General features: G+C 50.3%; 1 protein-coding gene across 2 annotated transcripts in view; it reads left to right on the top strand.

The window, feature by feature from the left end:
- CLYBL (citrate lyase beta like) overlaps positions 1–25,524 on the top strand; it is a 193,855-nt gene that overhangs the window by 143,232 nt on the left and 25,099 nt on the right. For both annotated transcript variants that reach the window (XM_012723388.1, XM_012723389.1), the window contains exon 3: positions 23,491–23,679. In XM_012723388.1, the coding sequence (XP_012578842.1) occupies positions 23,491–23,679 (189 nt within the window). The remainder of the gene's footprint in view (positions 1–23,490; positions 23,680–25,524) is intronic.

Here is a 25,524-nt window from a genome sequence, read left to right as displayed (position 1 = left end):
GTGGGGTAGGGCCATCTTTGGTCATCACTCGGTTTACTGTGAGTGTGTTGCTAAGAGATTGCTGCATGGCTGGCGGCTTCTTACAGCGCTGGTCTAATTCTCTTTTCTATTAGCCTGAAACCTTTCAATTAACAGCCCCGTTCTCCCCCATCTTTTTTTTTTTTTAAGATTTATTTGTTTATGCATACAGAACTGGGGTACAGGCCAGAGGTGCAGGGGTGGTGAGAGGATTCACCCGAGATAGAGTGGGGAGCAGACCAGGCAGATCGATAAAGTACACTGCAGAGGGGAGAAGCTGGTGGGTCAGGAGAGGTCTGCCGCGCCGTGTTGGTCACCTCCAGGGCGGGGATCGAACCCATACTGAAGTGGCTTTAGCTTCTTAGTGCATGTTTTAACCCGCTGCGCCACCAGGGAGGGCCACCCCCATCTTTTTGTAAACTAATTTCAACTGACATTTCGTGAATGATTTAGCACAGGAAATGTCCGCCTCTGTGTGTACGTGTGTGTGTGTGTGTGTGCACATAGATGGGTATATATGTGTGTGTATAAAATAGCATAATCATTGTTGTATTTACTTATTAATATCTCTTGCTCCACTTTTGGATGGAAACAAGTGCAGAATAATTAGAGATTATTTCTGGCAAATAAAACAGTCAATAGTTGGGAAGGTATGTTTCAGTGAAGATTGTTTATAAACACACCTCTTGCTGCCAAGATCTGAAAGTCTAATTAATTAGCCTCACCCCGCTTCCCCTCTTCCTCTGCAGCACGCTCTGTCCCCGTCCCTCCTTCATACAGGCACCCCCACGAGCTCATGCTCCTTATTCTCTTGCTTCCTCTTCTCCTCGTTATCTCAGGCTGCACAAGTCTTCACCCGGATTTGCCGCCCCTCCTAGCTGTTTCGTCCCTGCACTCCATCAAAAAATATTTTCTGCATCTCTAATTTCATCATGATATGCCTGACTGAGGAGGTCAAAACCACTGAACAGCAAAGTCTAGTCCAAAATTGGCTCTGCCGGTGTTGATCAGCAAAGTAAATGACCTCGAATTTTTTCTTAATTGTTTGTTAGGATGTTAAGTTTTCACTTGATGGAAGAGCGCCACATCCTGCTTCTCATTCCTGTTCTTTATTTCCAAAGACCTCCCACTGATTTGCAAGACAGCTCTCTGCACCCAGGAAAGTCACATGGAAAGTCACTGATTTGCAAGACAGCTCTCTGCACCCAGGAAAGTACGTGGCCATACGTGGGTCACTGCCTTCCGTGTAGGCTTGCTGTAAACCCGTCGTTGCTTCGTGAACATTTTTTAACAGTCAGATTCTGGCCACGCTCATGTAACTCACACAGAGGTTTGAGCATCGAGCTGGTCACCTACAGGACGTGCTGGGACAGTCTGCAGCTCGTGCTGCAGCCAAGGCAGCGCAGAAGGCATTCTGGTGCTGTCCGATACAAGTAAATCTTAATCTCTCAAGCCCTTGCGCCATCATCTGTGAGAGGAGTAATTGACTTCCCAGGTTTGCTATAAGGATAAAAATTAGTGTTTGTCCCAGTGGAATATTACTCAGCTATTTTTTTTTTTTAAGATTTATTTATTTGTACATACAGAACTGGGGTACAGGCCAGAGGTTCAGGGGTGGTGAGAGGATTCACCAGAGACAAAGTGGGGAGCCGAACAGGCAGATCGTTGAAGTACGCTGCTGAGGGGAGCAGCGGGCGGGTCAGGAGAGGTCCGGCCACGCCATGTGGTCACCTCCAGGGCAGGCGGGAATCGAACTCATGCGGAAACGGCTTTAGATTCTCAGTGCTGTGCTTTAACCCGCTGCGCCACCAGGGAGGGCCCATTACTCAGCTATTTAGCTTTTTTTTTTTTTTTAAAGATTTATTTATTTGTGCATACAGAGCTGGGGTACAGGCCAGAGGCTCAGGGTTGGTGAGAGGCTTCACCAGAGACAGAGCGGGGAACAGAACAGGCAGATATAGAGGTACACTGCTGAGGGGAGCAGCGGGCGGGTCAGGAGAGGTCTGCCGGGCCATGTGTTCATCTCCGGGGCAGGCAGGAATCGAACTCATGCGGAAGCGGCTTTAGCTTCTCAGTGTTGTGCTTTAACCCGCTGCGCCAACAGGGAGGGACTACTCAGCTATTTTAAAAAAAGAAGAAGAAGGTAAACTCTTGCTATTTGTAACAACATGGATGGAGATGGAGAAATCATTGCCGAGTGACATAAGTCAGGAGAAAGACAAATACTGGATGGTGTCACTTATATGTGAATGTAAGAGTCCAAACAAAGGGTCAGGCAATGCCAAACCAGGAACAAATCCTAGAAGCCCGACGGTGCCAGAGGACGTGGAGTCTGGCGGCCGTGGCGGGGGGGCAGCATCTGAGAGGTGTGACCCTGTGCCTCCAATCTGCAGTGAAAGACATTATCTCAATGAAAACATGAATGAATAGATTTTAAAGAACAGAGAAGAACTGTCCAGAAAACGACTATAGATAGATAACTGCTGAAATATTTCGAAGATTTTGAAAACACACGCAGGCTAACGTTTTTGGACAACGCAATCATCTATTCATAACAACTCTGGCTCCCCGTCGGCCATTTCCATGTTCTTCCTTGTTCTCTGCAGTTGGCAAATTCCTATGTTTTGCACTTTGAGTAAACTAACTTTCCAGCTTGGAAAGAAGTGTATGTGAAAGCACTTTAATGATAAAGTACCATAGACACTTTACTTATTTGGCCTTCAAGATGAGCGTTTCCCTTATTACTCCGTGATTTTCCCCCTTTTGAGGCAATCCTCTCTACTGGAAGGATGTTTTGTTGTTTAAAGGATTTGATAAATATAAAAATTATGGAACTAAGACTTTAGGAGGTGGCTAGCAGGGAAGGAAGCTTAGGTTCCTCCGGGATGAGCGCACCAGCAGCACGTGTTGGTACTCCTGATCCTGTGAGATTCACCCGCAGGTGGAGAACGTGCCATGACCAGAGGGGACACTTGGAGGCCCTGGGGAAGCAGGATGAGTGCCAGGACTCATGGCTGGTGGGCCGGACAAGCATTTGACTAACTGCCATCGAAGTAACCGCTCAGACTCTAGGAGAACCCGGATGGGAGCCGCAGAAGAGGTGGGTCTTCCTGCCACCCTCTGGCGTGTTTGCCAGTCCCCTCTGCGCACCGTCTGCTCCAGAGATGGGGCCCGCACCTCTTCCAGCGGGTTCTTGTCGAGGAGGCCGATGACCTCGGCCCGCTGGTGGGCCGTGCCTCATTGGGTGGGGGGGGTTTGCAGGCCCCACCAAAAGGGAGCAGTGGTCGTGCTCTGAAGACATTGGCTATTTCCTCACTGTTTGGAAGCACGTGCTGCTTGGAGTCAGACGGCTAAGCTGTAGTGCGCCATTGATTACTGCAACAGCAGTCTGGTTTGTGCATGTGGTTTAACATCTATGATCTGCCAGTCCTACAAGGTTGCCCTGGAGGATGTAGGTGGGCCTCCTCGGATCAGTGGAGGGTGCCGTAAGAGCCAAAACTGAAGAGGACGTTCGCCTGGACACTAGCACTGGCCCGAGTTCCAGCCTGCCCTGAGGAATTTGACTTTGTCAGTCCATAGCCTGTAAGTCAATTCCTTAAGTCTGTCTCAGGCCCTCCCTGGTGGTGCAACAGGTTAGGATGCAGCACTGCAAGCCAGCTGCAGCCACTTCAGTGTGAGTTTGATCCCCGCCCCGGAGGTGACCCACATGGCACTGCAGACCTCTCCTGACTGGCCTGCTGCTCCCCTCAGCAGTGTACTTGTCAGTTGGCCTGTTCTGCTCCCCGCTCTGTCTCTGGTGAATCCTCTCACCGCCCCTGCACCTCTGGCCTGCACCCCAGTTCTGTATGCATAGATAAATAAACCGTTTAAAAAAATTAGAACAAAAGAAGATAAGTCTGTCTCCCATTGGCATTGGTTCTGTTTCTCTGGAGAGCCCTGATGGATATAGCTTCTCTCTCTCCAAGTGCTCCTTTCTTACAAAACTCCATTGTGAGGTCCAGGGCACAAAATCTGCTTTTTCTTCACTAGGAAAATAAATGCATTGCGAAACAACAAACCGTGTAAATTTACCCCAAATTATAATCCAACTCAGATTTAAGACCTAAATCTTGATGGTGCTCCAGTGCGTGTTTTTATCCTTATCGACTTTACCTCATCAAGTCGGAAGCTCAAACGTCTGCATCATCTGCCTACCCTGTCTTGGCCCTTCTGGCTGGACAGTGTCTCGTTAACCTGTAAGCACACAGCCACCCAGCGGAATGCTGATCGCTGACGAGGTGGCGATTATCTCCCACTGGCGAAGCCACGGAGCTCAAGTGTAAACTGTTTCATGGAAGTCCTCTTCGCTTGACAGCAAGCTTGCAAAGATGGTGACCTCCTTATTCAAGGTCAAGGTCACGCAGGAGTAAAGAAGAATTCCCTGTGGAAGGACTTCTTTTTATTTGCAGGGCGCGTCCCAGAATCCTTGACACACGTCCCTCTCACTAGAACGCCACACAGACGGAGAGGCGGGTCTGGGTCCCCCCAGTCGAATCGTACATCACAGACGACAGGTTTAAGCAGTTCCCAGTGGGGTACGTGTCTGCCTCTTCAATTGTCCGTGACTGTGTTCTGCACACACATATCGATCGCCCTCTCTAATTTCCAGACCGGGCGTCTTGCCCTGCTGTCTGGCTTGGGTGATGCGGCTTGAAGGCCCCATGCTGGCCCCTGAGAGATGGGGAGAGAACCCAGCACTCCTGAGCCCCTTCATAGTAATCTTCCAGTGAGCCCCTGGCCTCTGTAGAGACCAGGAGTGTGGCCTGGTGGAAGAGGGATGTAGACAGAGCTGCGTAAAACATCCCCCCTCTCTGCCTCAGGACCACGGGCATGGCCACCGTCCGCACTGGACAGGTTCCCTATAGGAGTCTGTCAGTCCTCATCACCAGTCAGCCCAGGGGCGACTCAGTGACTGGGGACACTCAAGGCCCCTCCCACTGCAGCCTGCCCTCAGCCCATGCCACCCCGAGGGCCCCGCGCCAGGCCAGGGCAGCCATGCTTGACTTCTGTGTAGCCACACAGCTCTTGCCTTCAGCCAAGCTCTTGCAATGTTTATGTCGATACAGGCAGGGCTCAGGCCCCTTTCTCTCGAAGCAGGGAAGGCCTGGCTATGACTGGGAGAGTGTGCAGTCTGTGTAGGCAAACCTACCCGTGGCTCACCTGGCTGGTTGGGCAGGCTCTCACCTACCAAGGACCCCGACGTGGGCCCTGGGCACAGTCCGAGCACGGGGAGAGACGCTCCAGGACTTCCCCTCCCTTTCGCTGGGAGTTTTGACTTCGCTCTGCCTAGCACGTCCAGCACACCTCTGCTGACAGACGCCCCTCTCAAGGCCCAGCCTGGTGGGCGGGTGAGCATGAATGTGTGTTATCTCCAAGGACCATCTGACATGACACCACAGAGCTCATGGTGTCCCCTTCACGGCTCGCTGGGACTTCAGAGCCAGATGGCTGGAGAGAAAATCTGTAGACAATAAGGGGGGCAGGCGGAGCCCCAGTTCCAGCAAGGTCGGAGGGGTGCACTCGAGCCTCGGTTTGTAGTTACCGTCAATATTTCAGCAATTATCCCCCAATATTTCAGCCGACACACCTTAGACGCGGGTTTGCTGAGAGAAAAAATGATGAGAGCCAGAGGGAGGGGAATGTCCCCTGGGTAGTGACAACGGTCCCCACAGAAATGGCTCGATTTGCCTCCAAAACGAAGGTTCCCCTAGCCCATGCCTCTCACCAAATTGGTTCTGCATGCATGGGAATTTTTTTTTATATTTTAATTTTTTTATCTTATAACAGTTTATTTTTACATCATTTTGTAAATTTTTTTCCACCTCAATTGTAATCCCCGCGGGTTTCCCATCACCAAGTCACCCGTGTGCCATCACCATAATCCTGTGCACTTCCCTCCCCACCCCCCGTTGCATGGGAATTATTTTTAAGTACTGTGAGGTGGTATCATTTCCTAGTTGCAAATTATTTGGGTATATTTTGAAGCTAATTAAAAGGGAAATGTCTTATTTTGTAAAGAGCAGCATTTCTACATTTTAAAAATCAGATGTTCTCAGTGGGGAGCAGGATTTTATCTTTGTCAGTGTTGGCTATTGCTAAGTGCATCCCAGATTGAAAATCTAAATGAAATAACTACGAGGAGAGGCATGGGGGAAGTTTATGTTGGAAGAGCAGGCGGGAGGCACACACACATATATAATACATAGACAATTTATCTGTGAGTTTAGACAGCCTTCTTGGGTCTTTTTTTTCCCCTCTCTCTCGTGAGCTACTTGATATTTCACTGCAAACATGGAGGACTTGGAGATGCCAGGTTCCATCATGGTGTCCAAAAATTGGCTTTGTACATATGCTGAATTAGAGATTGGCTGGCGGAAGCAGTTCACAGATCCCGGATTGGCAGGGATTCCACGTGAGGAAAATGGGGTCTGAGCCCACGGGCTCACTCTCCAGCCAGCAGTCACACAGCAGGCTGCAGCCAGCCAGCGTGAGCCTATTGGAAGAGAAATTCTGAATCTTCATCAGACCTCAGGACCAGCCCAGGTAATGGAACCCCCAAAAGTGCAGCCCCCTTCCCTATCCCAAGGGCAAAGGATTGTGTTGAATCATACACAGGCTAGAGATTTTTCACCAAGGCCCTTGCATTGAGCAGGCCAGCTCTGGGCCAAAGGAGGAAGGTTGGAATCCTACAGGCGATAAGCTTTCTGTCTTTGTCTTCCTTGGAAATAAGCAAACTGCCGTGATGGTTCCAATGAAGAAGAATTAACGCAGCGAAGAAACACATTAGACAGCCGGAGCAGATAAGTCTGTGCCAAAAGGATTTGCCATCTGGGTCTTTTTCACTCCCTGTGTCAACCAGAAAGTGCCTCTCTCGTTTACGAGTAGCTGCTTGATAGCTTTACTGTTCCCGAGAGATAGACTATTTTACGGATAATGATGAGCTCTCATAAAAACACTTTCGTTGTTGACCTTGGGTCCCTGCTTCATCTCAGACAGAGGACTAGAGAAGACGTGAGGAGGCTTCTTTTGTAGACCAACAGGTGCTCTGACTCCTTTGGTGACACCTGCCAGGTGAAGGAGCACCTCTCAGGGATGCTGGAAGAGGGAAATGTACCCTCCCTCCAAGGGTGGTGTCAGGAACCAAGGGCTGAAGGAGGTGACGTGAGTCCCTGAGTCCCAGTCAACACCCCAGTGCGAAAGCTGGGCCCAACCTTTGCAGTCTCGGGGTACAGTCAGTCGTGGTGCCCCTGTGTGGGAGCCATGACAGCAGGGATCTTGTCTGCCCAGGGCACACACTCAGTGAACACCGTTGAGTTCATTCCTGGGTTGTCTTAGGCAGGGCTGTTGAAACAAATACCATAGGCTGGATATTTGCTGCACGAGTTTCTCGTTGTCAACATGGAAGTGCAGGAGCACATAGTTCTGGTGCAGGCCCTCTTCCTGGCTCATAGGTGGCCACCTTCCTTTTTTTTTTATTAAATTTATTTCTTTTCTTATATCATTTTTGGATACTATTTAACTTTTCCCCTAAGGTGTGGATCCTGTAGTTCCCATTACCACAGCACCCGTGACCCTTCACCATAGTCCCCACACCCTTCCCTCCCCTGTTTGGACCCCCCATTGCTCCCCCTGATGGATGCCTCAGATCTATGGTCAACTTGCAAGTATTGCCTCTTTTTTTTGTAAGATTTATTTATTTATCTATGCAAGAACTGGGGTATGGGCCAGAGGATTCACCAGAGACAGAGCAAGGAGCAGAACAGGTGGATCTACTGAAACACACTGCTGAGGGGAGCAGCCGGAGACAGGAGAGGTCTGCTGTGCCACGTGGGTCACTGCCTGGCTGGGGAATCAAACTCTTGTGCAGTGGCTGCAGATAGCTTGATAGCTCTGTGTCTTTAACCCTGCTCCACCAGGGAGGCCCTGAAAATATTATCTCTCTCCTAACCCTTTGTTCAATTCCTCTGTATTCTAGATGTAAGTGAAACCATCCAATACTTATCTTTTCCTTCTGCATCATTTCACTGAACATTATCCCTTCTAGCTCCATCCATGTTGCCACAGGTAGCATGAATTTCTCTTTTTGACTGCTGTTCAGTACAGTGTGTATATATACCACACCTGCTTGATCCATTCATCCTTTTGGGGGCATTTAGGCTGTTGCCATATTTTAGTTATTGTAAGTAGCTGTCTATAAATCCTACCTTCTGAGTGAACTACGATTTTCTTCAATTTTTGTTTTACTAGTCCTCCATCTCCTGCTTTGTTTGGTGGTTTTATTTCCAAACCAAGTCCACACTTTTCATAATCTTTCCATCTCAGCTTCATAGAATAGTGTATCTATGAAACTATTTTATTATACATTTCTCAGTGAACGCTCAGGTCTTTCGTCCAGAACTTGTGGCCAACAAACTCCCAGAGTTCTGCCTCTATATATCTTTTCCAACAGAGTTTTCCAACATTGTCCTCATTTCAAATGTAGAATATGATGCCAATCAATTCACTAGCTTGCAGTTGAGGGTGAACAGCTTACGGTGTTTGTGACAATATTGGATTGCTTTTTTTCTAAATGAGTGATTTTGAAGTAATAGTTCATCGTGTACATGTTTGTTCTAAGCCGCTGGCCTTTGGTGGTTGACTTCCCTTAGAAAAACCATGAAAGCTTTTTGCTGTCTGCCATAAGTGCTTGCTTACCCCTGGTCCTCGTGCCCATGAAGCCAGCCACAGATGCTGCCATGGACCCTGCCTCTCATGTCTCCCTCCATGTCTAAAATGCTCTCTTCAAACAGTTCCTGCTTACACTGAGTGTGAGCCAGAGTGTCCGATTTTACATGAAAATGGGGACACCCTTATCATCAGGGAGACTCCACGCTTCTGAAGTTATCTTCTAAGCAAGCCTGAGAACTCACGCCTTGGACCGTGGACCAGGGTGAGGACTCTGGGTGTTTGGTGGTAGGAGAGCTGTGGTGACCACACCACAGGGGAGAGATCTTTGACTGTCAAGAAACAGACAAGGATGTAAAATAGGGGTACTTCAGTTAAAATGAAAAATCCATCGATTAAGAAAAAAGAGCCCATCCTGTAAGTGGATTAGGCCAGCTGGCCATCTACCGTGCGTTACAGTGAAAAACCAGGGGCTTGAATTTTATGGTAACGTGGTTTCTGTTGGTTGTAGATGGAGCAAAATGTCAGCAGTGGTTCCGTGGTGACCACAAGTGGACGCACCTGAATGTGGCACGTGTCACATGAAATCTGTGATGTGAAAGAAAGAGAAAGGGGGATATGAAGGCAGACGATGCATTATGGACCAGGATGTTAATGGGAGAACTTAAGTGGCCTTTAACTGTTGGCATATTATGTCATTAAATAGTTTTTATTTCTTTACTTTCTTAGTTCTTATCACTGGAGGGGAAAGGAGGATTAAATAAGTCCTACATCATACCTACATTAGAATTTCTGAGTTGTAAATGTGCCCAGAGCACATGAGATCAGAAGGAGCGGGTGAGTGGCTGCGTGAATCAGCCATTGGGGGCAGCTGTAGACCCCTGGGGTCATCTGCTTCCTGAGTGGAGGGCTGGGCACTGCCAGGTGCCTGAGCATCAGGCGTGTGACTAGGGCCACCATGTTACTCATGAAGAGGAGCTCTGGATGCTCGAGTAACTGCTAATTAAGAGAATGAAAGAAACAAATGAGTAGAATTCATGGCCCCAAGTTATGCATTCAGCAGAGCAGATCTAGTTGCCAACTGTAATGTCACAGTGTGAGGAATCACAGGTACCTTTTAAAATCCTGACATCTATATGTGATTTGTGATGAAGAGCATGTATTCATTTTACAATTGGAAAAATACCAGTAGCAGTCAAGTTTTCCAAGATGGTGGTGAAAGGGGATCATCTCATTTCTGTGGTCTTCTAAATTGTTTAGCTGTAGAATGGGGATCACCTCAGTGGCCTCACTGAAGGCTCACCATTCTCTTCCTGCTCCACTCTCATTTGATTCCTCTCTTCAGTGCACATATAGAAACAGAAAAATAAGAACTAACACAAAAATATGATTCCAGGTTTCTGCAGTAATAATATTTTTTTCCAAGGGTGCTGCAAATAGAAATGTCACTTGGTAAAATAGAGCTAATCTTTGAGGTTTTATGTGATGATTAAGACCCTCTGGGAAGGCTTCTGGCACACGGTGAGGGTCTGTTGCATGGCTCTTCACCTGGGCTCTGGGGCGCCTTGCCTGACAGGCATGGCCTTTACACGTGTAGGGGTCCTTGGCTCCCACTATCCCTCAGAAGGGAGGTGGCTGGGCCCACCAGGCCCGGCAACTCAAGGAAGCCAGATATCAAGAAGAACATGGAATGACGCTGCCAGAGTCTACGGATGTTCTTTATGTAGCCTCCTAACTCATCAGTGAGAACTGCATCTTAGATATTACTTCTTTGCTTGATATTTGCCACCTGCCCTCCTCAATATTAATATACTTAATTTTGAGAACTTACAATTTTAAGTTCTCAAAGACTCAATGCCTTTATAACTAAGAATCCAGCCTTAGGGTAGTTTAAAGATGGTAGGCAGTATCTGTTCTTTGTGTTTGCACAAATAAGAGATACTAGATAAAGGCAAATCAGACACTAAAGCATTTCTGTTCCATCTAAAACAATAAAAATGGATAACTTTTCTATTTAAAGCTCAAGGATTCTGAAAACATTAGGTAATTCACATTTTTCCACCATAAAATATATACTAAGTTGAAACAGGGCAGCAACATGTTATTTCTACCCAAAAGGTGCATATCTCTACTATTTGTGGAGGGTTCCCTGGAGACAGTTGACCAGAATATGGAGAATTTGAATGTTAAAGCCAGGAAGAAACTCAGAACACATCTTGAAGAGGTGGAAATTGAGGCGCTTGACACTGTGAATTTTTTTCTCAGGGGTGCCACCCCTTAAGGCGTATCTTCCATGGCAGATTAAAATGAGTTGCCCGAAAAAAAATCCTTCTGAAAATACATTTTATTGTTTATCTTTGGAAGAAAGCAAAACTGACTTGTATGAAACATGTTAACCTCCCCATGTTGTTAAAGTTGTTAAACATTTAATATCCTTCAACCCTCTTGAAAAATTGATAGTAAGAATGGCTGAGTGAAAAAGCCATGATCACAGTATAGCTAGTGTAACAGAGACACTGAGCTCTGATGTCGTCAGGGGATGACATCTCATCTGTAGCAATCTGATTACAGTTCATAAACGTGCCCAAGGGATGTGCTGTCCACTGATGTTTACAAAAATGTTACACATCAAACTTAGCAAATTAAAAAACAGAAGAAGAAGGGCTGATTTCAGAAGAGACGGTAAAAGCCCGTGTACTTAAGCATCCCGAACCCTGAGAGGGTGAAGAGTTACATCTGTTGACCAAAACCTTCTCTTCCTGTGAGCCACTGTGCAGACGGACAGACAGGCAGGCGGACATAAGGCCTCCCGAGCCTGGCAGGGCATCCCGATACAGAAAGGTGGGAGCTGCTGCTTTGAGGTTTGACGGAGCATCCTTCCACCCAGGGGTACCCCGAGGAGGGCAACTTAGAGGCAGAGGACACAGACTCTGTGTCAGGGCATCAGAGGGCATTGGAGGCCGCAGGCCGCAGGACCGTCATAGCCAGCCGAAGGGCCGCCCTGTGAGGCACACAGGAGCAGACCCAACACTGGCCGAGAGGGTGGGGCTCTGCCCTAGACAGAGCTCCTAGCAGGGAACTTCAAAGACTCAGATTTTGTGTGACTCTGACTCCAAGACCTAAGTTACCAACCACGTTTACTAAGTGTCAGAAAGAGTCACCTGAGGATGGGTCACCTGCTTCTTGATGCCAGAACCGGACAGACGTGAAGAAAACTCTGTGTGAGAGGGAGAGAGTGAGACTCCCAGACCTTGAGGCAGTCCCATGCTTGGAACTCTGAGGGTTCAAATCATGAGACTCCATGGGAGACTCTGGGCTCCTTCCTCACAGTCCCCCCCTCTCCGTTCCCCTATTCCTGGCTCTCCTTTTTTAAAAAAAATCGACTCATTGTATATAATTCACTAATCAGCCATCTCCATTCAAAAAGATGACATGCGTGCACCCTGAAGAAAGACAGACAAGCTCTCCACCCTCACTGCCTTCTCAATGGCGGCTGCCAGGCGTGTTAAGTAGGGCTTGAGAAACCAGCGTGCCTGTCGCCCAGGTCCAGATCTTTGTGGTCCTGCCCACTCTAGACCATAACAGCAGCAGATGGACAAAGGAAGAAATGAAACATGGTCACATTTGGTGCCGACGGAGTGGACCCTGCAGATTGCACCGAGTCATTTGCCATCTGCCAGCCAACCCGTGGCCTTCCACCCCCACAGAGGCACTGATCCGGGGCTCCTGCCTTGGCCTTTCTGAGTGGGAGAAGCATTCAGCAAGTTGCTGTTTGTGGCTTTTATCAGCAGGGACAAACACCCCAGCCACCCACCCTCCTGGAGAGGCCAGCCAGCTAAAGGCCGCGTGTCTGTAGGTAAAGGTCTGCTTTCCTACCACGTGGAAGGTCAGGGCCTCCGTGGACAAGATAATCCGCTGTCTCTGGAGGAGACTGGCCCTGTCCCAACCTGCTCATCCCTGTTTTCCTTTCAGTCAGGCTCCGCGGACACGGGGCCCCAAGCCCCACTCCCTGGCCTCCTGTGGGGCTGTGCTGTGTGAGGGTGCCTGGTCATGCTAGCTTGCGCTCAGCACCAGCAATCTTGGTGGCCCTGAAACAGAAGCCTCCATTTTGACCATGTCCTTGCGAAAATGACCACGGTGGTATTTTGGGGTTTTTTTTCCCCAATCTAACATTGATCTGTCACCTATCAGACACACGTGACGGAACACACATGTGGCTCAGCCGCTGGGTGGGCCGGGGCTCCTGGGAACCCCTCAGAGAGCCCATTCTACCCAGCTGAAGCCGAAGACAGGAGCTCATCAGGCTGTCAGGTAACTCTCAGACCCCACTTGGGCCTGCAGAGCCCCAGACTGGGGCCCCAAAACGGGCCATCTGCCTCCCCACCGCTGCTGACCAGCCGTGTCATCTCTGGGTACGTCAAGTCTAGCACCCATGGTCTTCAGGCCAGTGTGGGTGATACTTCGGGGGTACTTCAGGGAGATGCGAGCTCTTTGAACTGTGGACACATTTACATCATCGTCACCAGGGGGTTTGAATGTCTGAGCACATACTTGGCTCCAAAGGCGTGACCGCTGAGCGTCGCAATGTCGCTGACACTCCGGGTCCTCTCTCGCGAGTTGCCTCGTGGCGGTGGGCTGGACATAAGGGCGATGGCACTGCAGTTGTGTCTGCTAAGCTCGCCCACCAGTCGTCTTCAGGGTGACTTCTGCTCCGGGTGACTTGTGCCTCTGCTTCTGGCCTGGTCCTTTCCCCAAAGCTCAGTGAGCCTGCCACGGGCAGGACCCTAGCTGCCATCACCGGGCCCCCGCTCTAGGGCCCGGCTGCTTCCCCGAGGGTCTGCCGCCAGCAGCTTCCCACGTCGCGTCGAGCAAGGCTTCACGCGTGGTTTAAGCCAATGGCTGGCATAGAGCAGAAGCCAGCCCCAATGCGCTGTTTTATTTCCCTATCCTTTTATGCCTACTACGTTTTTAAAAAACGGTTCTCATTGCCTACTCACCATTAGAGAACAGCACAGGGCTATGATGGAATTTCGCTCAAGTGCTGATCTCATTATCCTGAAACGGGGCGTTGCAAAGGAGGGTGACTGCCCATTTCCTCTGTCCAGAGGGTTTCCTGGCCGAACTCCTCACCCTCTATCTCCATCTCGCGGGAGGGCGCAGTTTGGTTCTGGGGCGCAGTTTAGAGGGGCGCGAGTGTCCACACCATCTGCTGTGCTAAGCCACACCTGGGTCTGCACGGGGACGTCTCTGGCCAGCAGCCCGGCCACGGGGGCCCAGCCTGCAACTCTGCCGCCAGAGCCCAGCAGCGTGGCCCAGCAGCCCGCTAAATTAACCTGCTTGTTCTCACATCAAATGCTTTATGAAAATTTACTGGGCGCAGAAAGAGGGAAGAAAACCCAAGTGGTTCCGCAGCGAGCCTGCCTGGTGCCAGTGAAGGGGTGGGGCTGCCCAGAAAGCCGGCGCCACTGGCTGGCAAGAGAGAAAGGTGTAAAACACGCGACGGTCAGGTGCGGGCCAGCCTGGCGCTGTCTTATTAGCATTTTCTGGAGGAAAACATTTAATTAGAGAAGAGCGGGTTTTCTGGAGCCGGTCAGATGAACCACTTCTCTGAGTCCCCATTCATGACGGAGCCCCAGGGGGCGATGGGGTGGGTCCTGGCTGTGCCCAAGCTGGAGCTCACAGCGGGCAGAAGCCACCTTCTAAAAGAGACAATGTTCTGGTGGCCAGCGGTCCCCGCTCCATGCTTGGGTCTTCCACGCTAGATTTTTCTTTTCTTTGATGATTTTCAAATAAAGAATTCGGTGCAAAAGTCCTCCTCTTTAAAACACCTCTAAGTCTGCTACGTAACACAGGCAAAGCCTTTCAAATCACCCATTCCTTTGGGAAATAATTAGAAAGCAAGACAAACAACAACCAAAGATGAAAAATAAACAACTAGCGGCTATAAAATGAGTGTGGCTGTGTAGATCAGAGCAACAAATCGAAATACCCAAAGGCGGAACCTCTGGCAATGCTGGGGAGTGGGGGGTATTTCTCCGTCCCTTTAGTTTTAAGGCCCCGACGCCCTCAAAAGTACCTTGTTGAATAACCATCCCGTTTAAGGTGCTGCTGAGTCTGGCTTTGCCTTCTGTTCTGCCTCCTCTGAGCCTGGTCATTTGCTTGCCTGATTTCCTCTCTGTGTCTGCCAGCAAAGCTGGTTGACACAGTAAGGCACGTCGAGAATCCTCCCTAGGGGTAAAGCTTCCTCCCCCATGAGATGTCAAGGCCAGGAGCCTACCTACCGCCCGTTGAAATTCGCACTGGCCAGCTTGTGTGATTGCCAGGCCTCATCTTGGACGTCCAAGGTCTTCTCTAGGTCCTTGGTAGCCTCCACGCAGGAAAGCCAACCCAGAACTACCTGGACAACCCTCCCGAGAAGCTGCCCGCCCTTGCTCCGGAACTTGGTGATGGGCGGGCTTGATGTCCTCCCTAGACAAGAGCAAGCCTTTGTTTTTTTTTTTTTTTTTTTTTTTAAAGATTTATTTATTTATTTATTCGTACAGAACTGGGGTACAGGCCAGAGTTGCGGAGAGTGAGAAGATTCACCAGAGACAGAGTGGGGAGCAGAACAGGCAGGTGGACGAAGTACACTGCTGAGGGGAGCAGCGGGCGGGTCAGGAGAGGTCTGCCGCGCCATGTGGTCGCCTCTGGGGCAGGCGGGGATCGAACTCATGCGGAAGTGGCTTCAGTTTCTCAGTGCAGTGCTTTAACCCGCTGCGCCACCAGGGAGGGCCCCAGCCTTTGCTTTTTAACAAAGTCAAGCATTGATCCCGACGTGAAGGGGACCACTTGCTTCCATTCCTAGCGAAGTGTCAGTATCAGTTCCAAAACTAAAGCAGGTTATCAGCCAGAAGACACTGTGAGCCTCCCGGGACGCTGCCCTGGCCAGGCCAGGTGACACCTACCTGCTGGACTCACAGCTACCTGACGCGGCCTGCAGCCCCAGCGAGCCCGCCTCATTAAATTACGGGCTGATCACTCTGGGTCTGTCCTTAAAAAAATGAATGAAGGCCGGAGACCCTGCCGCAGGGGCGAGCCGCGGCCCCTGTGGCAAATGGCAGCGTTTTCGTCCTTTAACGAAGCCAGGTAGGTGCACAGTACTTTGACGACTCTGCTCCCTTCCGTTTGTTTCCTTTCATTCTCCCACGCAGACTGCAGCCCAGCAGGGGGGCTTGCAAACCAAAACAGTTAATTACCACCTCTAACCCAGAGAAGTCTCCAAACACAAATATAGCTAGTTGAGAGAGGGCAGCTTTGCACGGGGCTGTGCTTTGCGCCAGGTGGGAAGGGAGCCGCCTCCCTGTCCTAAGAGGGCAGGGCGGGAGGGAGAGCAAAGGGAGGTGCCCAGGAGGGGTGGCCCGGCCCTTGCCGGTGCTCTTTCCCTTCTCTTTCAGTGGACTGCTGTGTGTCCCCCAGATCAGAGACCTGCTCACGTGCTGGTGCTCCCGGGCGGAGCAGTAACTCAGGCACAGGGCGCTCAGAGAGGGGCCTTCTCCCCTGCATGCTCCCCGTCCAGTCTGACCACCCTCGCCTCCCCTGGCAGAAGCTCTCTCAGCCGCACGGGGCTCCTGCCCCACCCAGCACCTCACCCTCGCTGCCCCCTGGACGGGGCTAGCCCCGGAATCCTCGTTCCTGGGCTCCCCCTTGCCCACTTTGGGCAACCGCCTGTCCCTCTGTCCATCTCCTGGCCCCTGCCTGGCTTCACAGGCGCTGACCATTTCCCTGGTTATTTATTTGCTTTGCCGGCCTCTGTTCTTGCCCTTGACTGGATGCATCTGTTGAGACCCTCCACTCCTTGCCCCCCCCATCTCAGCCCAAAGTTTTCCCCCACCCCAGCCTGGGAGTCCCACAGGTACTGTCTGTTCCACCAGCTTGAACTGCTGTTTCACTTCATCTCTGGGCCCGTCCTCGCCACCTCTGAATGATCAGTTCTGCACTGACTGGAAAGTGGTTTATATCCGTCTTCCCGCTCCTCCCACACCTGTCCCCAGCGCCCGGCGTGGTGGGTGGCATTTGATCGCTCCCTCTCCCACCTGTGAAGACCTTGGTTCAGTCCAGGGACACCAAGCAGAAGCTGGGGTACTCGGAAAGTTTTCAGGTTCACAGTCTTAAAGAGACGCCATCCGTGAGCTGAGTGTTTTCAGTATCGACAAGTCTGGCCTCACATAGGTGAGCACACCTGAGAGGGACGAGGCTGGCTGTTCAGTTTCCCCTGGACCGTCCCTGCACGTACACACGGCTGTGGCCCCTCAGGAGAGCGGAGAGCGAGGCACCCCATTCCTCCTCCAGACACAGGTCACCCCTCCTGAGCAGCGTCTCCTGACTCCTGTGTCTCTGGTCTCTACTAAGAAAGAGCAATAGAACAGGGCCCCTCGGGGCTGTGAAAACCACCAGTGAGTGAGAACAAAGGAAACTGAAACTTGCTGACTTCAGAATCCCTAGAAGGGTCTGCGCAGGGTGGTGGCTGTTGGCAAGGAGAAAGGCAGCTCGAGCTTTTAGTAGGTAAATGTGCCGCTTTTAAAAGGCTGTGACCACACGTACCTCAAAGTCACATACAGGTAATGAAGTACCTCAAAGTCATATGCAGGTAATGAACGAGAAATGGGAAGCCCATGAAGCGAGTGCCCACGAGGGCATGTTCCTGGCACTGACTCTGCAAAACCCCACACATTGGGGCTTGAGGCCCCATCCAGGTCGAGGGGAATGCCCAGCAAGATCCTCAAGGAAAGACACGCCTCAAGAGAAAGTTGAGAAAATCCATCGGGAACGAATAGGGCAGCAGCAAAGTACAAGGTGGGGTGTGTAGGACTAAGGCAGCAGGCAGGGGCGCAGCAGGGCCACTGCTGGACAGTGGGACGCTCCCCCGTCATAAACATACATATATGCAACACCGCTCCGTGTCTGTGGCTCTCTCTGCTTCAGTGGCCCATGGGCAGCTGTAATCCACGAATACTACCTCCAGGAGGTAGCTGGAGAGAGAGAAATAGTTGGAGAGAGTGCAACCACTTTCACGCAACTTTTATTATTAGATTGTAACAGTCATGCCACTTTTTAGTAGTCTTTGTGGTTCGTGTCTCACTGTGCAAACTTTTTTAAAAGACTTATTTATTTATGCATACAGAACTGGGGTGCAGGGGCAGTGAGAGGACTCACCAGAGACAGAGTGGGGAGCAGACACATCAACAAAGTTCACTGCTGAGGGGAGCAGCAGGCGAGACAGGAGAGGTCTCCTGCGCCGTGTGGGTCACCTCCAGGGCAGGCGGGGATCGAACTCGCACGAAATGGCTTCGGCTCGCTTGCAGCGCTGTGCTTTAACCCCTTGCGCCACCAGGGAGGCCCTATGCAAACTTTTTAAGGGTATAGTTCAGTGCTTAGTAAATACATTCGCGTCTGTTCAGTTCTTAATAAATGCATCCTAGACTCCTTTGAGTTATAGTCAAGGATCAGTTTAAAGTTCGTCTTTGATCTTTTGCTTGGTGTCTCTTTATTCCACATTCAAGTGAAACCATCGGATATTTATCTTTGTCCTTCTAGGTCACTTCTCTTAGGATAATCCTTTCCATCTCCATCCATGCTGCTGTAAATGGCATAAGTTTATCTCTTTACGTTGCTGAGTAGTATCCCACTGTGCATATGTTCCACATTTTCTTGATCCACTTATCTGTTCGGGGGCATCTGGGTTGTTTCCATATCTTGGCTACGGTAAATAGTGCTACAATAAAGATAAGAGTACTTCTTTCCTTTCGAATGAGTGTTTTGTGTTCTTGGGGTAGATTCTTAGGAGTGGAATTGCTGGGTCATAGGGTAGAGCCATTCTCAGTCTTCTGTGATATCTCCACATTGCTTTCCACAGGGCATGAACGAGTCTTTATTCCTGCACAGTGTAAGAGGGTTCCTTTCTCTCCACACCCCTACCGGCATTTGTTGTGTCTGGCTAGAAATTTCTGTTTCAGACCAAACTTGATCTTGTAGTTTTAAAAATACATATTTCATACAATGCTGGGCCTTCTGCCCAAAATTTGTTCCATGCTATGCCTGCAGCACCCTTTCAGGAATTAACTAACGTGAAAATGAAATGAGAGGAGATGAGCAAATTCAAGAAAGACAGAATCCATTCATACTTTTAAATCAGTAGCATGGCCATTTGCCTTTTGCAGGGTGGAACACTTCATACATTTTTAACAACCACCAGTGTCTTCTATGTCCCGGGAGTCTACCGAGTCTTCCCTATTTCTTAATTACCACGCCTGGGGGCGGGCCTCCTCGCTTTCACCTTTCTCCAGTTGAGCCCAAGGTTGTCTTCGGATTTCCTCTGGAAACTACCCTCCGTTAACACACAGGGTTGGGGGGGGGGGGTGAGTGGAAGGACAAGGTGTTAACTCAGACGTTAGGAAACTGATCGTGTTGTTATTTTCGTCACTCACTTGTGTATGTTTACACTTGGTCGTTTTATAAATAAGCCCAAGGGGCTCCTCCTGGCGGTCACCATCCTCATGAACCCCATGTCCTGACTGTCTCCTCCTATCCGACAGTAGAATTGATGCGGCTCAAACCCTTGGAAGTTTGCAACTAATGAACTGATGGCTGAGCTGCCGCCACGGAGCTTGGTCCCAAACTATACTGTACTTCACACCCGATTTATTCTCCAGATGGCGAGACTGTGCCGCCCCGCTGCGAGAGACCACCTCTTCCGCTGGAGTGTAAAAGTGGACGGATGTTGTTTTCTTTGCAGATTTGATCATTCGGAGCTAGAAACTTGTGAGGATGATTAGTTATTAGCTTTACTGGGTGCCAATTGAACCAACTGCACGCAGATTTTCTCCTTTAATTTCGGAGTCTGCAGGTTTTGGCGTCGGTTGATTTCTCTGCTGTCTGATGTCACTGGAGCGTGGCTCTTCCCAGGTGACAAGAGCCCGGTGTCGGAAATCATAACAAGCCTGTCCCTGGCACAGCCCAGGTCCCATCACACGGCGCCTTCGCTATAAGGACAAGTTCATTAGCTGCAGCTCTGAGGCCCGGAGCACCAGCTGTCGATGGCGGCACCACTTTAGTGACCTCTGACCATTCTGGTCCTGCCCCTTTTCACCGAGACCTTTATAGAGGCCACCTCCAGAATCGGCCCTGCTGCAGAACCCCCTTGGGGACGAGGCGAGATCACTCTGTTCACGAGGCCTTAGCTCCACAACTTCATCTCCACCAGCTTGTCCCATCTTACAGGGACAAGCCCACCCCACATTGAGAAATGGTCCCCAAGGCCATCTTGGAGTGTTCACACATTTAGAATGCAGTCCTTTTAGCTCTCCCTTTGAAGAACAACATGTTTTGCTACCAAAAATAGAAAATCTCTCTCTCTCTCCCACTCCTCATCCCTTCAGCCAGCGAAGAAAAGGTCTTTTTAGCCTACCTCTTTGCTTCATTTTCTTCTCCTTTCTCCAGGGAGTGTACTTACCCCCCAGTCATCTCAGCACATGCCCAGATAGCTCTTTGGAGAAGACCGTGTGGGCCAGGCCTCAGACAAGACAGACGCTGGAAGGAGAGCAGAGCCAGACAGAGCCCAGGGAAAAGGTGTGAAAGCAAAGGGAAGTGAAAGCAGCGCATGATGGGGAGGGTGCTGTCCCAGAGAGGTGGGGCCACGCGCCAGGGGCCTCAAAGGAGGGAGACGAAAGGGAGATAGGCGGGACCGTGAGTGGGATTCCTTTCTTCCCACAGCCGGTGGGCTGAGCCACTGTCTAACACGACGCCCAGAATTAACTTGATTGTTCTTAGAAACTGGCTGCCATCACCCACTGATGGCAAGTGTTTGCTAGCAAAGAAACATAGTTCACCATTAAAATACCAAGGGGGGGGGCACCTCCCTGGTGACACAGAGGTTAAAGTCTCAGCACTATCAAGATACCCACAGCCTTGGTGGCCTGAGTTCGATCCCCGGCCAGGGAGTGACCTACAGGGCACAGCAGACCTCTCCTGTCTCCCCACAGCTCCCCTCAGCAGTGTATTTCAGTGGATCTGCCTGTTCTTCTCCCCGCTCTGTCTCTGGTGAATTCTCTAACCCATCCAATGCCCCCCACTACCACCACCCCTGTCCCCCCGCACCCTTGGCCTACACCTCAGCTCTTGTGTGCATGAATAAATGAAAATAAATCTTTTTTATAAAGATTTATTTATTATTCATGCAGAACTGGGGTACAGGCCAGAGATTCGGAGGGCAAGAGGCTTCACCAGAGACACAGTGGGGAGCAGAACAGGCAGATCGACGAAGTACACTGCTGAGGGGAGCAGTGGGCAGGTCAGGAGAGGTCTGCCGCGCCATGTGGTCACCTCCGGGACAGGCGGGGATCGAACTCATGCGGAAGCGGCTTAAGCTTCTTAGTGCTGTGCTTTAACCCGCTGCGCCACCAGGGAGGGCCTGAAAATAAATCTTAAAACAATAAACTAAAATATCACAGGAGAAAAATCAGCATGCCTGTCAGGGTGTAGACTGAGTGAAGCTGGTATTTTGGAATTCCTGGTGGAGGGACACGCACATAGTCTATGTCAATTGCAACAAGCCGCAGCCCACTAATGAAGCGTTGTGTAGCCATAGACCTCAAAGCCATCCTTTTTATTTGGGAAAGGTGCAGGATGATGAAATGGAAAGAGCTTGGTTTTTTCATTCGGAGCCAAAGTGGAAAAAAAAAAAGCCCAATAAAATGCTGAGTATTCTCTGCTTATTATTATAACCTGAAAGGTACTAATCAGATTATGCCTGAAAATTGGAATTAGGCACTTCATTTGCAGCCAATTTCACAAGGGTTGAATTTTACTAAGTAAATCGGAATGTGCTGAAACCATGGCAATCTGACTTGTGATAAAAATCACAAACAGGTTTAGCACATGGGCTTTGAACAAACAGTCCCCTGCAAACCCAGTGAAGCAAAAAAGCAGCTTAGAGATCAGATTTTGTTGGGCACCTACAGTGGCAGCCAGGGAAGCTGATCTCGCCAGGGGTCCAGCATCCGGCGCGTGCAGGTGAAGTGGCGAGTGGGGATAAAGCGCCCAGCAATTCCATTGCAAAAGACACTTTGGCCTAAACGATCTAGTTTGCTCCCCTCCATTTTCCATTCACTCTGGGCCAACAATGGCCCTTGGCAAGCCAGAGCCATCCCAGATGGGTCACTGTTCAGGCGACTAGGTACTGGGGCCACGTTTCCAAGAGGAAGCAGCCTTCTCCCCACAACCAGAGTCCTGAGTGAGCTCATGCCTGCAGCTCACCTTGGTTGGGGTGTTCACACGTAGCGGGGGGGAGGGCAAGAGCACCAGGTAAGAACATGCTGGTGAGCCTGAAATCTGGGGAGTCGCCACGGGCAACCAGGCACCCTGACAGCCTGGCTGTAGCAGGCCTGAGTGCACTCTCGCTGTTGCGCAGGTCTGGCCCAGTTCTCAGACCCCCGGCTCGGTAAGTCAGGACTCGCGATAGGCCTGAATGGGTCCTGTGCTGGCCCCAGGCCTCCTGTCAGCTCTCGGCCTCTGGGCCTTCGCCCGCTTGAGCTCCCTGCAGGCCTCGCTGCTTCCACCCGCTCAGACCCGGGCTGGTTGAATCTACTGTCATTGCACTCGGGCCCGCCCCTGGCCCAAACAATTCCTTTTTGTCACCACTCCGGTTTGCTGTTTTCCCCGATAAATATTGCAGTTCAAATCGCTCTACATTGTCAAGACTTTTTTTTTCTTTTTAAACCACATTCATCAGCAATGAGGAGCTTTAAAGTTTTATTAGGATCATAAACTCCCTTCCCAAATGAAACCGCTTTTGATACGTGTTCATTCTGACAATGAGAATTTGTTGAGGGCTGTTGGCAAGTTGGAGGAATTTGTTTTTGAAACTGAAGTTGGCAGGAAGTAATGACCCCGAGTGCTTTCTTTCTCTTGGCGCCATCCCCCACCCCCTCAATGGACTCCTTTCTCTCCCCGCCCCCCTCCACAACCCTGTTACCCCCAACTCAGAGCCAATAAATAACGAGTTTGGTTTAATACCATTTTTCTGGGGACAATTCAAATACTGAAGCGGGCATGCAATCTTTCAGCTGTACTGTGGAGCAAAGAACGGTGAAATCTAAGACAAATCTGTATTTTCTATCACTTCACAAAGGCGTTTCTTGGTGATATTTTTGCCTACTGAATAATTTGGCGCTTTTTTGTAAGGTGGAACGTCATTTCCCTGAGGGCCTTCCTAATTGAATATTAAAATTCAACTCCATTGCAAAAAATTTTTTTTAATGTTTTTATTTAAAAAAATTAAAAATTAAAAGAGAGAGAGAAAAACGCATGAAACCATGTGAGAAAAGAAAAACAAATCCTTATTTCCCCCCCAATGTGAATTTGCTGACAGACGAGGTCACCATGATCCATATGTTAGCCAGTTTCTGATATTCATTAAATGAATAAGTGCAGACTGAGGACTGAGAACCTCAGTGGCACTTAATACATGCTCAATAAAGTCTCCTATTAATGATTTTTCCTTTCCAGTTGGAAAGTAGGTCTAATGAGCAAGAAGTGGCCGTCACCCACGTTCTAGTCTCCTTCAGTGAATCCTGACGCCTCTTGCCTTGCGGACTGGCGGCCATTTACTCACTGGATGGAAAATTTGCAGATTTAATGGCGCCCAGACTCTGAACCCACATTCCCCGACTGTTCAATTGTGTTTGCTCTCGGTTACCCATAAACTGAGCAGATATATTTTCCCACCACTTCCAGAGTGAAGCTCGACTGAGAATAGTAAAAACTCTTGAAGAGTTTGACCTGGGCCCAACAGAAAAGTGTGTGCGTATCAACTCCGTGTCCAGCGGCCTGGCCGAGGATGACCTGGAGGCCCTTCTGCAGTCTCGGGTCCTTCCTTCCAGCCTGATGCTGCCCAAGGTGGAGACCCCTGAAGACATCCAGTGGGTGAGTAGCTCACGCTCTGCTTTACCCCAAGGCTCAGGAGGTGCAGCAGAAAGGAAGGCTCTGGGTGCTGCAGGATTTGGGGCGGTGCCCAGAGCGGACAGAGGCGTGGAGACCACTGCCTGCACCCAGCGCGTCCTCAGGGCCAGCTCTGCCTTCAAAATGATGCTTCTGCTCTCAGGAGAGTTGTGGCCTGGATCTTGGGGTTCAAATAGCCCCCACAGAACCATGCCTGAAAAATGGGCCAGCCTTGATGACCTGTGTCCCCTGGGGCTTCCCCAGGAGGGGCATTGGCGTCCTGACTCGCCCAGATTCCCTGGAAATCATCCTAGACAGTGAAAGCACGTTGGCTGCCAATGAAACAACGCAGCTAGAGACGAAGAGGGAAAGGTCACTCGTTAGGGCAACCAGAGGAACCAACAGGAAGCTTTTAACTAGTGGTTTTAATTAGCACAGATATTATTTCCTGAGCAGGTCTCTCGCCCGTCTTTTTTAAATTGCTGACAGGTGTGTTTGTGTTTCAAGGGCAACTTTCCAGCCCGTTAAAAGCTGACATGTAAAGTGGTTGGCGTGGCACATGACTTAAGAAAACTTTGAAATGCGTCTAATTATGCATTATAATTCTGAATTGTTTGCGTTGTTAAAGGGAAGGAAGGTGGGCGCGAGGTTTAATTCTGCACTTGCCAAGATCCTCAGGTCTCCGCTGCATAGTCACCGCCGCCGGGCAGAGGAGCTGTGAGCGCCTGGCCGGGTGTGGACAGCCACAGCAGTACTGGTCATCCCCGAGGGCGCGGCTCCCCGCTCGGTGCAGGTAGATGGACCCATCTGTGCCGTGGCCGGCCACACGTGGCTGCTGAGCACAGGAAACGTGGCACAGGAAACGTCCAAATTGAGATGTGCCAGGCGTTCACAGCCCAGGGTTGTGAAGACCCAGTAGCCCTCCACTTTCAGCCCAACCCCGCCCCCCAAGGATATAAATCACCTCAATATTTTTTTAGGGTGATTACATGCTGAAATGCTAATATTTCAGCTAGAGGGGATCGCGTAAGCATAAGATGCAAATTAAAGCCACCCATTTCCTTTGACCCCTCTGTTGTGGCCACTAGGAAAAGGGGGGCTCCCAGAGGCCATCTGCTCCTCTCCCGCCGGACAGCACGGAGCTGGCGGCCTCTGGGAGACCCCGGCGGCCGGGCCCTTTACTTACTAAGCTGGAGATGGGTCCGGGGCACCCCCCGGGCGCCGGGAGAGGCTGGTGACAGGAGCTTCCTCGCGGCCCGGCTCCCACCCCCTCGGAATGTGTCTCAAGTTGATTGAAATAGAACCCGCAGTCGCTGTTCCCCTTTGGTTTCTTAGTTCATGCCTATTTATTCCCGCCAGCACCCTTCATGCAGCCGGGAGGCCCCACCCCAGCCTTGAGCCCGGCGTCTGTTCGCGGTTTTAAATCCTTGGATGCGAGGAGCGTCCTGCCACCTAAATAGGATTTCTAGTTAACAGAAGTCTTTCGGGCTGTTTATTTTTTCCTCTCCGTTTGTATTTATGTGAAGCATAAAACCCAGAGCCTGCCGCACTACTGAAAGATGGGCTTCCTTGTTTTCTTTTGTGTGAGAATCTCTCGCTGGCCTTTTGTCACTGGTGTGGGTTCTTGTTTGACTGGCACGGCTTTATTGGACTATAACAAGCGTGACTCTGCCTCCTTTGTCGCGGGACAATTCTCCCACAAATCCCGAACCGCGCGTATTCTTCCCGCACGCTATTGGGTGTGCACTGGCATTGAAAGAATCGCTGAGCCCTGCTACTTGACGTACTCCCCAATCTCTTTGTGATGTTTCCCCCCTTCTTTTCCTCTCC

The sequence above is a fragment of the Condylura cristata genome, unplaced genomic scaffold, assembly GCF_000260355.1.
Source record: "Condylura cristata isolate star-nosed mole 26May11 unplaced genomic scaffold, ConCri1.0 scaffold00010, whole genome shotgun sequence".
Lineage (NCBI taxonomy): Eukaryota > Metazoa > Chordata > Mammalia > Eulipotyphla > Talpidae > Condylura > Condylura cristata.
This window is presented reverse-complemented; position numbering and strand designations above follow the sequence as displayed.